This window comes from Cryptomeria japonica, chromosome 9, assembly GCF_030272615.1.
Source record: "Cryptomeria japonica chromosome 9, Sugi_1.0, whole genome shotgun sequence".
In the NCBI taxonomy this organism is placed as follows: Eukaryota; Viridiplantae; Streptophyta; class Pinopsida; order Cupressales; family Cupressaceae; genus Cryptomeria; species Cryptomeria japonica.
In genome coordinates, this window is record NC_081413.1 from 377,553,473 (window position 1) to 377,567,533 (window position 14,061).

General features: G+C 37.1%; 1 protein-coding gene across 3 annotated transcripts in view; it reads left to right on the plus strand.

The window, feature by feature from the left end:
* Nucleotides 1–12,564, plus strand: part of LOC131072610 (TIP41-like protein) — an 87,818-nt gene extending 75,254 nt beyond the window's left edge. For 2 of the 3 annotated variants that reach the window (XM_058008843.2, XM_058008834.1), the window contains 5 exons: nt 10,188–10,304; nt 10,511–10,570; nt 10,728–10,769; nt 10,895–11,029; nt 11,276–12,564. In XM_058008843.2, coding sequence (XP_057864826.1) covers nt 10,188–10,304; nt 10,511–10,570; nt 10,728–10,769; nt 10,895–11,029; nt 11,276–11,374 — 453 coding nt within the window. In that variant the 3' untranslated portion in view covers nt 11,375–12,564. The remainder of the gene's footprint in view (nt 1–10,187; nt 10,305–10,510; nt 10,571–10,727; nt 10,770–10,894; nt 11,030–11,275) is intronic. The other variant, XM_058008851.1, reaches the window with a different exon arrangement.
* Nucleotides 12,565–14,061: the final 1,497 nt, after the last annotated feature.

Here is a 14,061-nt window from a genome sequence, read left to right on the forward strand (position 1 = left end):
AAGATTCAACTAAAAAACCACATGGTTTAACAGCTCAAGTTGTTTTACATTTGAGTTGGTTTCTTCTTCTTTCTTGGATATATGTAGCAATTGGATATATGTAGCAATGCAACCATGATGAAAACATATTATTAATACATTGCTCCTTTTATCCATGTTTAAGCCTTCAAGTGGTCATTGCCATTGCAGAAGGGAGTTTCATGTTTCCCTTGCAAAGCAGCTCACTATTGATGAGATCAAGGTGCTTAGCCAACACTTCATCGTTTATGTTATACATTGGCTCTTTTAACACATACGAAGCAAGGATGACTTATGCAAATGCAAGATAGTAAAATTGGACATTCACGTGACCCAAGGGTATTCACACACAAGTTTGGAAGGTGCCTCTACGGGTTAGAAATGGTATTGCATTTTATTTTCTATTTTGGTAAGAGTCTTTCTCTTGTCTTTATGCTTTGACTACTTGCTGTCCCTGCTTTATTGGATCAACACACATCTTTCTTGGACCAAAACAGTGCTCCCTTTTAATGAATTTTCACAATGGAATTCCAATTGTTTTGTCCTTAAGAACTACTGTTTGGAATTTTCACAATTAAACTCCAAATATGCTGAGAAAGAAATGAAGCCCTCACTGTTTGCTCTGTTTTTTTACTGCAAACTACCATTGTTCACAATGTAATCTCTAATGTTTGAACGATATGAATTGAATCCTTTGAAAAGATGAGACTCCCTGTTTTAAGAAGATGAAACCTGCTATGATTTTGTCACATCCCTACAAACAACGTGTAGAAGTGAATTAGGGGTTGTTGGAAATGCCATAAAGAGGCATGGTGTCCATACTTAGGAAGGAACATGAGCCTCAAAATAATTAATTTTGATTGACTTGTGTTCAGTGGAGCACGTTGAGTAAAGGCATGGTCATCCATCAAAGCATACTAAATAATAGAAAATCGTTGGGAAAAGGGATGGTGCCAGTATGGGCACCACGTCTTTGTATGGGACTCCACAACTTTTGTTAGCATTCCTCCAGCTTGTGCCATAAGGAGAGCTTTTGAACAAATTATGGATTGCCATACAAGCAAAAAAGAGGAAGGGGATGTAAAATATGGAAAAAGGTAGAACATGAGCAGTAAAGGAGATGAAGGGAGGAAAAAGGAGGAGTCATGTAGAAGAAGGAAGGAGAATCTACACAGAAGAGGGCAGATCCATTCCAAGTATGGAAGCGACAACTAGTGATGATTGTGTGAAGAAAATCATAGTCTTTTGGAGAAAGTAAAAAAAAACGTAAACAATAGAGGCCAGTGGGAGAAGACAAGTGTAGGAGAAAGAGCGAGGGCAGAGTGTGGTTGTTTGGAGACGCAAATGAGAGATTTGTGTGATAGTTGAGAAAAGTTTTTACAGGTATGATGGATGTCACTCAAAGCATAAGGAAGAGAGGGATTTTGCCAAATGTTGTAGTTACAACCATAGTTGGACTACTCGCGACTTGGCTCGAGTCGCCAAGCCCCTGAGAAAAAAACTCGGGAAAAACTCTGGAAAAACTCGGAAAAACTCGGCGAAAAACTCGGCAACGTAAAAAAACGCTTAATTTTAATAAAAAATGCATTTTTTTTGGAAAATTTAATGAGAAGATGCATCCAATGAGTCAATAAATGATAACACAAAAGAAACAAGCTGATTCTAGATATATTTAAATGCAAAGTGTCTACAAAATCGCATCCTCATGAGGAATGCTGATGGCTGGAGCAAAATAGTAAATAGTTTTTGTAAAACCAAAAGTAAATACATCATTACAAATTACAATTACAACTTCCTCTTCCCAGCTCTAGCTAAAACTAGAGGAGAGGTAAAACTAGAGGGTCTAGTCCTATAAGTCTGCAGTGGGCGTGACTGTGCCTCCTCGCTCGGTATGGCTAGCTCTTCCTCCATCCTGGATGAAGCTTGTCTCCACTTGCTTGTGGCACTGGCAATGACTCCTCATCCTCATCCTCTTCCTCAATGTCATCCAGCGTGAAACCAAACCCACCCCCCTCTTCCTCCATAGCTTGCCTCTCCAAATCAGTGTTGTCATCCTCAGAAAACAATGGAGGCTGCTCTTATGATGTTCAATCACTGTAAGGATCTATATCATCCAAGTCAAGTGGACCACCTGCTACTTCCTCTACCTTCCTTATGCGCAATCGAAGATTATATTGCACAAAGACAAGGTCATTGAGGTGTTTTTGAGCTAGCTTGCTCCTCTTCTTCGTGTCGATGGCTTCAAACACGCTCTAATTGTGCTCACAACTAGATGAACTACAAGGTTGACATAAGATTCTAAGGGCAAATTTTTTGAGATTTGGGGTATTTCCACCCCAACTTTGCCACCAAGCATCTGCAAATTAAAATTAGGTTGAAAGTAGCACCCCTCGCTGGGGTCTGAGGGTGAGAAAAAAAGGGGTAGAGAGATAGGTCTAGATCTTGGTGGAGATCTACAAACACGCAATATTTGAAATTTCATCATTCATACTCATAGTTTCAAACTTTCAACTCTAAAATGTATAATACCAAGATTTCTTCAATGCTAATTATGTTGTTATATGGAGCCTAATCAGACTTGGAGGTTAAATTTTCCCTACTTCCATCAGCACAGTTTCCCCCTATATTTTTCGACAGGGGTTTGGGGGCAGCGCCCCCAAGTTGGGGTCAAGGGGCATCGCCCCTTGCAGGGTCAAGGGGCAGCGCCAAAAATACTTATTATTTTATAAAGGTGTTGGGTGTTATAAAGTATAAGAAAGGAAAAAGACATATTGAAATGCCACTTATACTTAAATGTTATATTTCATGTGTATATTCTGATGAAGAGAATGAAACTGACCTGAAAAAACAAAAATTGATAATTTTTTGACATGTTTGGGTCTCTTTTTTAAGTCTAGCCGAGTTTTTTAAAGAAAATCGTCGAAAAAAGTCGGCGAGTTTTTGCTGCGAGTTAAAGTCATAAAAACTCGCAGAGCTCAAAAACTCGGCGAGTTTTTGAATCTCGCCAAGTACTCTGCGAGTGTCCCATCTATGGTTACAACTGTTTTGGTACACATTCATACAAAATTGCAAGCATAGACAACGCATGAGAATTGTTTGACATAATACCTGAAAGAGATTTGGTCTTACGGAATGCAATACTCTTGGGACATGTGCGACTTGGATTTGTTGAAAAGGCATATTTGGGAGGTAGATCAAATGAAGATTATGATGTGAGGAAGAGAGAGCAAAGCAGAAATTGGAGAGGACAAAATTGGAATAAAGGGCAAGATATGAAAAAAAACAGTGGCAAACAGAGATGGATAAGAGAAATCTTTGGCCTGGATGTGGTGGGCTTCATGGCACCCTGTGTGGTGGTGATAGAGACAATGTGGACAAAGTTTATGGAGGAGTATTGTCATATCAAGTGGCAGATTTAATTCTGCATTATTGAATGCAATAATTGAAATAAATTTGACATAGTTTCTGTGAGATATAAAGTTTAAAAGAAAAGCAAATTTCAACTTACAGTTCTAGTTTACAGCCAATTTCAATGCTAATTATGGACTTTTCTACAGGGAGAGGTATGAGATTTAAATGTAAATTACTAAGTTACCAGTTTGGGTTCGGGTTTAGATTTGGGTTCACAAACCTGGTTTGTTAGTACAAAAACAATGTAAAAATCATATATATATATTAAAAAATTTGCTGGGTTCACAAACCTGGTTTGCCGGTTTAGCAAATTTTTTAAAGGGTTTTGGTTTGTTAGTACAAAAACAATGTAAAAGTCATATATATATATATATTAAAATTTCTATAAAATATCTTTAACCAAAGCAAATTAATAATTATTAACCATGGAGGGAAATTTAGACAATATGAACCTGGAGATCAAATCAATACTTATTAACTAAATTATTAATAATAATTATGGTTATTTAAGTTTGTCAAATAAAAATTTCCATTGTCTCAAGGCGGCAAACCCAACCCTGGATCAGGTGCTGACTCAGACCCAAACCTGGAGCGGACCCAAACTTGCATCCGGTGTCCCAGGGCTGAACCCGGTAAAGGTAAATTACAAATGAGTAGTAATCATTTATTGAAATTTTGTTTCTAGATGGCGTTAGTAATCCATTAATGATATCATTCTTGTCAATAATGTGAATAAAGATATTATGAAGTTCTAGATTTTATCTCACGAAAGTAGCAGTAAATGTTTAGCTTATATTTTTGTAATTATCATTATATAAATATAAAAACATCAGTCATGTCCCTATCTAGGAAGCAATTGGAAGGACGTTATTCAGCATTTATGATCTCTTAATTGAATATTTGTGGTAGCAATAATGTTTTTAGGATGTTAAACTCCACACATACTTAGTCATGACTGCAAAAAAATAAAAGAATGACTCTCGTGGGTGGTTACTTTAGTGAAAATCAATATGCTTAATTTGATCTCAAATGATATTAGATCACATTTTTTGTTGTAGCTTAGATCAAGGAAAATAAAAAGAAAAGAAAGAAAGATCTTCAATATTAACATGGATTATGTGCCAGGCGAAGAAGTTGAGATTATGAAGGATTTTATAAACTAATAAATTACTATATTCAAGATATAATTATTCAAATAACTTTATGTTTGAACATTAAGGGAAATAAGTATAGTGGATGAGTTTTAAGCACGAGTTTCCCTATATTTTATAATCATACCAAAGAACACATTATGACGTGGGGGTATCTGTAATTACAAGAAGCATTTAGTTATTAAGTGTCAAGTGTAAAAGAAGTTATCTATTGCGAGAACCGAGCTTAGTACAAGAATAATGGGTTACATAATAAGGATATGAAACTAGAATGCTAAGAATATTATTGCAATTGATACTAGGAAAGATATATCTTTACATGAATATATAATGAGCATAATGTTGCTAGTTGTTGCAAGACTGTAGGACTAAAATATTGGTCATGCTTAATGAAAGTTTTTAAACATTGATAGATGTCTTTTGAGGTTTGTTGGTAAACATATTTGTCATTGCAGTTATTCCTCTAACTCAAATTTCATCTCGTGTGGGAAGATAAATAGCTAGAAAGCATGCTTGAACCCCACCCAGAGGCATGGTCCTTCATAGTAACAAAGGATGGGGTTGCCGATTGATAAAGGTAGTTGTTGAATTCCTTTCGGATAGAAATGAAGGATCTTGCCTCTCACCTTCGGGCTGATCGGATCTATGGATCGAGAAGAGCTCCAACCACCTACTGGATTGAATCCTCGCCTGGTGGGAGTTAGGCTGGATTGAATCATTTGGAATATAGATGAGAAAGGGAATCAACGTTAGACAGGTCAGTTGGGTCCTAACTAAAGCTATAAGGATGAGTGAACTATATGTGATGGCAGCTACTTCCGGGCCATCCAGATTAAGAAAGCCACTTCCGGTAGGGAGCAATAGACCTTCCAACAAGATAAATAAAGCTACTGTTGTTCCATCAATTTGTTAACTTCTGCCTCCCAACCGGGGGTGTAGGCGGTGGGATTAATTAGCGGCTGGGTAATTCTCCTCGTTGAGTTCTATCGAGCACTCCCACTGTCCATCTTGAACTTCCATCGAAATAACCATCCTCACTTTCTATTCCTCCCACCTGATCCATCCTTCACCTCCGGTTGGCTGTCCTAAATCACTTGATACCGGTTGGCCTAACTCACTATAGTGAATGGGCTGGCCGATTAGAGAAAGTAGGGCCCCCACTGGGCGGGCACTCCCTAACCTTATAGTAGGAGGATGGTAAGACCTTCCTTCCAAACAATCCATATTTCCCGGGGCTCCAACCTTTGGAGAACAATCCAATGAAGCCGGCAATGAAGGAGATGGATCGAGGTAAACAATCAATGAGGGGGTGAAGCAAGGTTGGCGATTAGAAATTAGAAATCATGCTTGCTAGTTCGGTTGAATCTTCCCTAAAACTGCAATCTGGGGGTGAACTACTTGGGGGTGAATGGATGGGCATCCTATGGTATTGAATCTCGTTCATTCTCCCATCCTTCCAACCTTCCGGGGGAGTTAACACCTTCTGGTATTGACTAGCTTCCTCCGGTTCTCCTTGCCCTCACCCACTTTCGCAACTACATTATCCATCCTTCACCCCCAACTCCACCTGCCGATCAGGATAGGGCTCTCTCTGTGTGCTCGGAGCCAACACTTTGTTCTATCCTGCCATCCTTTTTCACCCAACTATCTCTGCTCCATTGGGTGGGGGTGCCACTTGAGGGCAAGGAATCTACTTTCTTGCCAACCGGGGGTGAAGCATTAATGCAGGAAACAACCGGGGGTGCTCCAAGAAAGAATGTTAGGCCATCCAGCCACCACCTAGTTAACGAGAAAGAAGGAAGTGCTCCATCCCATCCAACCGGAGGTGAATGTCCGGGGGGGTTCAGGCTCCGGTAGCAGGTTTGGAAGAACAATCGGGTAACCGTTTGAACTAGTCACTTACAGCATATTCTATTACCTTTCTTCCAAAACTATACTTCTATTGCCTAGTTCTTTCCTGAGGAAGACCTTTCTTTATAGTATAGGCCCTTCCTTCCTTCCGACCTTCCTGCTGATTGAACAGGTTGAACAATTGGAATTGCCTATAGAATGGTAGGGGCTGGTCGGGTAACCGGTTGAACGCCCTCCTTATTCTAGTTGTTGACTTCCGTTTAGAGCATCCGATCGTGGGTGGGAGGCAAGACAAAGTTACTTTCATCCGGGGAGGCATAGGAAGGGTAGCAGTGACAATTGTTCCAACAGTTTGAGAAATAACAAAACTAAATGAAGATGAACAAAAGAAACCCCAATGGCAGACATACGAGTACCAAGTGAGAGTCCACAAATGAAGACAGATCATGAGAGGGTTTTAGGACAGAATATGGTCAAGTCTGTAATTACTAATGATTGTGAAAGAAGAATAACAAACCTTGACATACAGAGAGATAGGTTATACAAGCACATCCAAATCAAGGTACCAGGAGATGAGTGTGTTTCATCACATCAATTACACAGATAATCAATGTTTAACACATGTGCATAAAAAGGTTACCAACTTAACATACGAGAAACTAGCATTGACAACATAGGAACACATTTAGAACACATGAACTAAACTGCTTTCTTCATTATCTTTGAAATTATACAGTTCCAAAATCCTTTTTGTACATAGTGTAAACATAAAAGCTTTTCAAAATATCTCTGAAAATTTCTCCAGAGTTTCCCCCTTGCAAAAAGTCCCCCCTTTTTACAATGTGAATTCTAATATATATAGACTTCTCCTAATAGCTCCCTAATAACCAATTTGTAACTACCTTTTATAACTACTTTCTCACTTAGAGAAATTACAATGAATTTTACGTAGTTGTTTATTTTTGTAAAATAACCACTTGCTACCTAGTTACCCAAAAAGGTAGAAAAATCACAAAAGTAAAAAGTAAATATAAAAAGTAACTTTTGTGACTTCACCCAATTACATAGATAAAATGACATAGTAAAATGTGTCAGTCAAAGTCAAGTAGACTTTTCGGTGTTAGCTTCGTTGTGGCCTGAAGAAATCATTGATGTTGCACTCTGCCCTTGCTGATGTGATGATCTTGCTCTGTACGTCTAGAAGGCTTCAACAACCTGCACTATGAATTTGTTTCTCGACAGTATCATATTTGCCATTCAAGGTCGCCACATAACATAATCCTTCAGAACTCGTTCCAGAACATGCCCACAAAACACCATAGGTTTAACTGGCATCTCAAAGATAAAGTATGCAGGCAGAAATAGATGTTGGCAAAGATTTTGGAATCTTGAGTTTTGCATTGCCAATACATTTGTAGCAACATTCATTCTTCTATAATGTTATGTTAAACATCTACACCTTGTTTCCATCGCTCATCAATAAAAACATTATCTGCAATGAGATAACATCTCTTTGAGGAATTCTATTAAACAATTTGGTGCATTGGCTGTGATTCCACACTTTGCATACATGTCTGCAAGAATAATTGCAACTACAACATCAGCATATTGCATTTGTTTGAAAATTTCTAATGCCTTTTTAGTATGTCTATCCTGTGCGCACCTTGCAATCATTGCACCCTTTGAGATGATATTCCTTTGCAGCATCCTATTCAAGGGCTCACGCGTTCTGTCTTTGCTTAAAACTTCTACTCGCTGCATGAAGGCTTCCAAAACTCTTCCACAAATCTATTTGTGTATATGCTGTGATAAGACCACATTTCTTTGAGGAATTTTATCAAACAGTTCATATGCATGATCTACAATTGCACATTTTGCATGCATGTCTTTTAAGGTATTTGCGACTACGGGATTAGGTGGAAGCACTCTCTCCTTTATGCTTCAAATGGATGGCTGTATCCTGTTCTGGAGCTCCTATTTTTTCTTGCGTAGGGAAGACGGTTACGAATTCTTGAAATAATCTTGAAAAACCCAAATAAGGTTCAAAAGTTCGAAATTTGGAGCAATGGACGCAAAAGTTAGAAAGTTCAACTTTTAGATGCCTGAATGCAGAAGTTAGAAAGTCAGACTTTTCAAGCATTTGGATGTAAAAAATGTTCAACTTTTGGGGTGACTGAGCACGAAAGTATTGATTGAAAAAGATCGTAGCAAGAATAATGATTAAATAAATAAAAAGATTTTAAAATATTAAAATAATATTTAAAAAACCATTATTTCCCACTACTTCCCCTAAAGGTTCAATACACCGAAACTGCCATAACTTTTGATTGACAAAGAATTCGACCTCGAAATTTCAACCGGTGACAAATGGGGATATAATGAGCAGAACCCAAATATCTTTTCTCATGATGCAAACCCGAGAACAATATTTTGACATTTTCCAGATAGGGGGTGGCAAAAATTGAAGCATTAAAATCTGACAAATAGTGAAGTGGGTTGTCATGAAACTTTGCCACATTGCTCAGAATGGCACCAAGAACATGCTGGTAAGATGGTTCCCCTTGACGCTTTATAGTTCTCAATATTTGATTGTTTTTGCATTTTGGCCAGTACATGACAGGACTCGGAGATGATGTCCTTGAACTAAAACTACATAATTACATATCCTGAAAACTCTCGAAATTACACATCGTTTATGCTTGTGGGAAAGATTCACAAAAAATTGGGTATAATTGGATTTTTTTGAAGATTTTTGTTTGTGTGTGTCAAACATTGCATTTGCTTTATTTGTGCTTCCACACTTTGCACACTTTTGAACCAAGGCAGTTTGCACTGTCACATATGATAGAATCCTCAATCTTTTATGTTTTGATGAATGCATGTGCCATCCAAAAATGCCATTGGCATAGGCTGGAAGTATGTTGGCAATGTGAATCAAACAGATTCCTTAAGCATTCGGCATTTTGTCTTTTTTGGTTATAACTTTTAAGTTATACATTGGAACACTATGTTATAACCCATGATCATCAACAAGCAATAACTCAAGCTCCGCTTTACTTGCATCTTCTCTTTTTGTTTCACTCAGTACAGCTTTTGATTTTTAATGTTTTTTAGGAGCCTTCTTTACCTTGGACCTATAGCTCTGTTCTAGATGATGAAATTTCCGAACTGTAGTTAAGGAAGCCTTGTGAATCATTTAACAAAAAATGATATCCCCCTCCTTAGGGACAAATGGTCATTATACAGGTAAAAAAGTGATTATAACAAAAATTGCTGATTTAGATTAGTCTTCTAGTATTTACTACTCATACGATGGAGTTACATGTCACTATTGTGAACTCATAGGGTACTTTAAAACTTATACCTAGTTATTGACTTGAAGATTAATGCATACACTGGGAAGTTGTTTCTTTTTCACCTTGAGATGTTATTTTAGTTTTGAAAGTAGGAGACATAAATTTATGGACTTCTCACCTGTATGAATCCGATGCTGATCTATATTTTTTAACATTGCATTTCCCAACCTATTCATTGATAAAGAATACCTTAGTTGCTTTGCTTGCAGATGGCATCATATTCTTTTTTGTTCAATGTGAAGTATCAGACATGTAAACACACACTACACATATTGCTCATAAACTATGACTATATTTCCTTGGATCTTGTATTGCATTATTTATACTAAGCAAATATTATGTGATATTGTCTTATTAAGTAGTCTCTGTGCTAAATCTTAATAAAAATGAAAATGAACAGGTAGAGATGGAGGTAACACCAAAAGAAACAAATCAAACTCTGAGGTGGGTAGAGTGTGAAGATTGTATAAATTTGGTAGCACTACAATCAAAGGATCCAATACTGTTTTATGACGAGGTAATTGCAACTTAATGTTGCTTAAGGTCTAATAACTTCTGTGCAATGTATTATTACATGCCAATTTTGAATTTTCCTTTTGCATTGAATGATCTGGCTCTAATTTCAACTACTTAATTGTAACAGAAGGAAAGATCTTTTCAGCTATCTGATATTCATCTGAATTATCTTCACAGTGCTAATTTTTCTTATTTGTGGCATAACAGGTAGTATTGTATGAAGATGAATTGGCTGACAATGGTGTTTCACTCTTAACTGTAAAAATTGTAAGTTGGGAGTTTAGTCATTTTAAAATTACAATACATGCGAATGCTAGACAGTCTTCTTGACTATCAAAATCTTCCACTTAGAAATTTTTTCATGTTTGCTTCCTATTGCTGAAATTTAAAGGTTATGTATCTAATAAGTAACTCTTCCTTGTAGAGAGTCATGCCAACTTGCTGGTTTCTTCTTCTTCGTTTCTGGGTAAGATTACTTTTCTCACTATGTTTTAAAAGTTGCATAGCGTTGAAAGCTTAGAGCACTTTATGTGCACATGTTCTCTTTGACCATGTAAAACAATTATAAGTGGGTTTTACTTGCTTTGGCAGCTAAGAGTTGATGGTGTACTCATGAGATTAAGAGACACTCGCATGTACTGTACTTTTGAAAGTGATCCCAAAAGAATGCCTTTAGTCATTCGAGAGCGCATTCGAAGGGAAGACACATTCAAAGCTTTAGCTGCAGTAAGATGAAAAGGCCAAATAAAAACTGGATTGGAGTTTTAAGGCCTAATTATTAGCAACTAAATACTTTTTTCAGTCGAGCAAGAAAATTTGGCTGGAAGTAGCTCATAGTATTTTTGGAATTAAAAGCACACAACGTTGTTTCTTGATATCTGGCAATGATGGAGCAGCTATTCGTTATGTACTATGCTATTTTTTCCAATCCTGACCAAGACTGATATTTCCCTTTTCAATGTTCTTTTGCAGAGGGGATTCCCATCAGATTCTTCTGCTTACGGTGATCCTAACTTGATAGCTGAAAGGTTGCAAATAACTTGGAAAGTCAATGAAAAGCTTAGTTACTGAAGCTGATATCCCAATTGGTGTGAAGTGAGAAGCAGCGTTAATTCAATCCATTTACTTACAGTATGCCTAAACTGCAATATATCAATTTCGAGATTAGAGTGGATACAATGGACTGAATTGTGCCATTCTTTGTGGTACAGTTCGAGTTTTAGAGCAGGGTTCTTTTGGCATGCATTTGCCTCTTGTTTTTGAGGTAAATTTGTTGCTGGTCACTGTATGGAAAGACAGCCAAAGTGACTGGAACTCGTTCTTTAAGTACACTAAATCTGGTCAAATACATAAATGATCAATTGCTTCTCAGTTGGATTACAAAGTTTCAGAAGCCTTCATCCACTTTTCAAGGAGTATTGATTGAGATGCATATTGATTTCTGAGCATTTGGTTCTAAATATAGTTTTGCTGCTGATTGACATAAATTTTAAAGAGTGACATTTCTTTAACTGACGGTGTCACTATTACATGGGCATTGTAAATAGTTTTGGGTATAGTTACAATGGCCATATGCCTGAGTATGAGATGTGGGGAATTTGTCCACCTTTATGTTGAATAATTGAATGCATAAGGTGTGGCTCTACCACTATCGCTATTTATCATAACTGCCATTATAGAAGAGTATTAGATGCAGATTTTAGGTTTTTAAAATGTAATAGCATTAGGTTTCTGCATCATAGTTTTATTTAAGTGAACATTACATTACCGATTTTATGATAGAGACAGGAGGGACGGTGATGAAAGAGGCATTTGACCAGAAGACATAGTGCCATTTCTTTTACATTGTTTCACGTTGCAATATAGAAGTGGAAAATCCAACTTAGGTGAAAAGAATCATTAGAGTATTGCAGGTGCTATATCCAATAATGTCAATGCTTATCAATGGTGCCTCCATGAAGGAGCAATGGTAGAACTTTCACTGTTCAAGGCCACAAGCCTAATGTGTGAGTTAAAGATAAAATGTTTGAATTTGAGGACTATTGGAAGAGAGCTTTTAAAGTTTAGGGTCTGCTATTCCCATCACACAAAGAGGCATTATATCAAGGATCTTTTTTCCCTATATTTTAATGCGTGGAAAATCTCTATTATCTATAATCATTCCATCAAAGGATCAAAACTATATGTGTAAGACTTGTTGAGGAAGTCATCACTATTTTCAATGCAAATATATTCTAATAGATGAGTATTTACTTGCTATATATTGGGAGGCTTTCCATGGGTATTGGTCCATGATCCATTGGGATAGAAAAGAGGTAGATTGACTTACATCATAATGGTGAACTTTCGTTGGGTTTCATTTACCATTTAGATGTGGTTAAATGTAAATTACTTTTGGTGTAGATCCCCTTGCTTGTGAGTTGTTTATGAGCATTCATGCATTGCATGTAGGCATCCAATTTGGACTTGACGAGTGCATGTACCTAGGGATTTAGAATGCATGAGCATGTTGCTTTTGCTCTCGCTGCCCATCATTGATAACCAATTTGAGATCTTTCCCAATTGGCCCCTTTGGAAGATCATACTTTGTGTCATGTTCCATGCTCTAAGCCTTTGTCGTGTGCCTAAGTGTCAATATTTTCTAATTTGGAAGCTTTTGGGTCAAATGGGGGTATAAATAGAACTTTGGAAAATTGTGCAATTTTGCAAGCTTTGCAAATTGTGTTCTCACCCCTGTTGCTTACCAAGTTTATACTACAGACCTTACAGACTCTCACAGTAGCATGTAAATGTTGCAAAGTGCAGCCATATTCTTGTGCTCCACATTGATTGGTGAACTTTCCTTGCTCGCTTGCAATTTGCTTCTTTGCCTTGCTTTTTTATTTCCATTCCTGATAAGTTTCATCCTTCATAGACTCGTGGACTCTTTTACAGATGAGCATTTTTTGCAAATTGCTTGCCAAGCACATTCCATCTGTAACTTTTTGCAGTGTTCACAATTGCCTGTTGACCTTTGATCTATGTGCACCTTTCCTTGTGGACTTTTTCCCCATTACTATTGTATTTAGCTTTGGCTTTCTTTCTCTAATTCTTTGTCTTCATCTTGCTCTGAGATTTTAGAGTCCTCATGATCTTGCAATAATTGCACGTTGTCTTTGCTTTTGCACCTTACAGATTGCCAAAGCTTTGTTGCAGACTTTGTTGTCCAAATAGAGACTCACACTTGCTTCCATGCATGTACATGAATACCATTAATGGTTTAATTGGGATGTGATTTGATTCATGTAGACTTTGATATGTTCGTATGTATTTATGTACCCCTCTAGGGCATGGTTTTAAGTACAAGGGACATAGTTATTGATGCAAGAGGTTTGGTTTCAAGTTCAAAGTGATGTGAACATAATGCAACTTGTACGGGTCACCTACAAGCTTGTAAATCACTCCTTGGAATCTGCTCTGTTTGCCAAAAATAAGATGTGATGCTATGTATACATGTTATGAAAATAAAAAAGGTTGATGAATTACATTCATAATAGAGAGAAATGTTTTAAGGTAGAGGTGCTCTTCATTTTGTAACTGTCTTAGGGCTTGCTTGTAGTATTGTAAATTTGAGTGTCAACTCCATTTTGTAACTGCATCTTTGTAATCCATTAAAGAAATCTATTGATGTTTGATTAGGATTGTGAATGTCTTCGCAAATTTTGGATATTTTTATGTGAATGCCAACTATGTCCTGGATCACATTTGCGAATATGAAT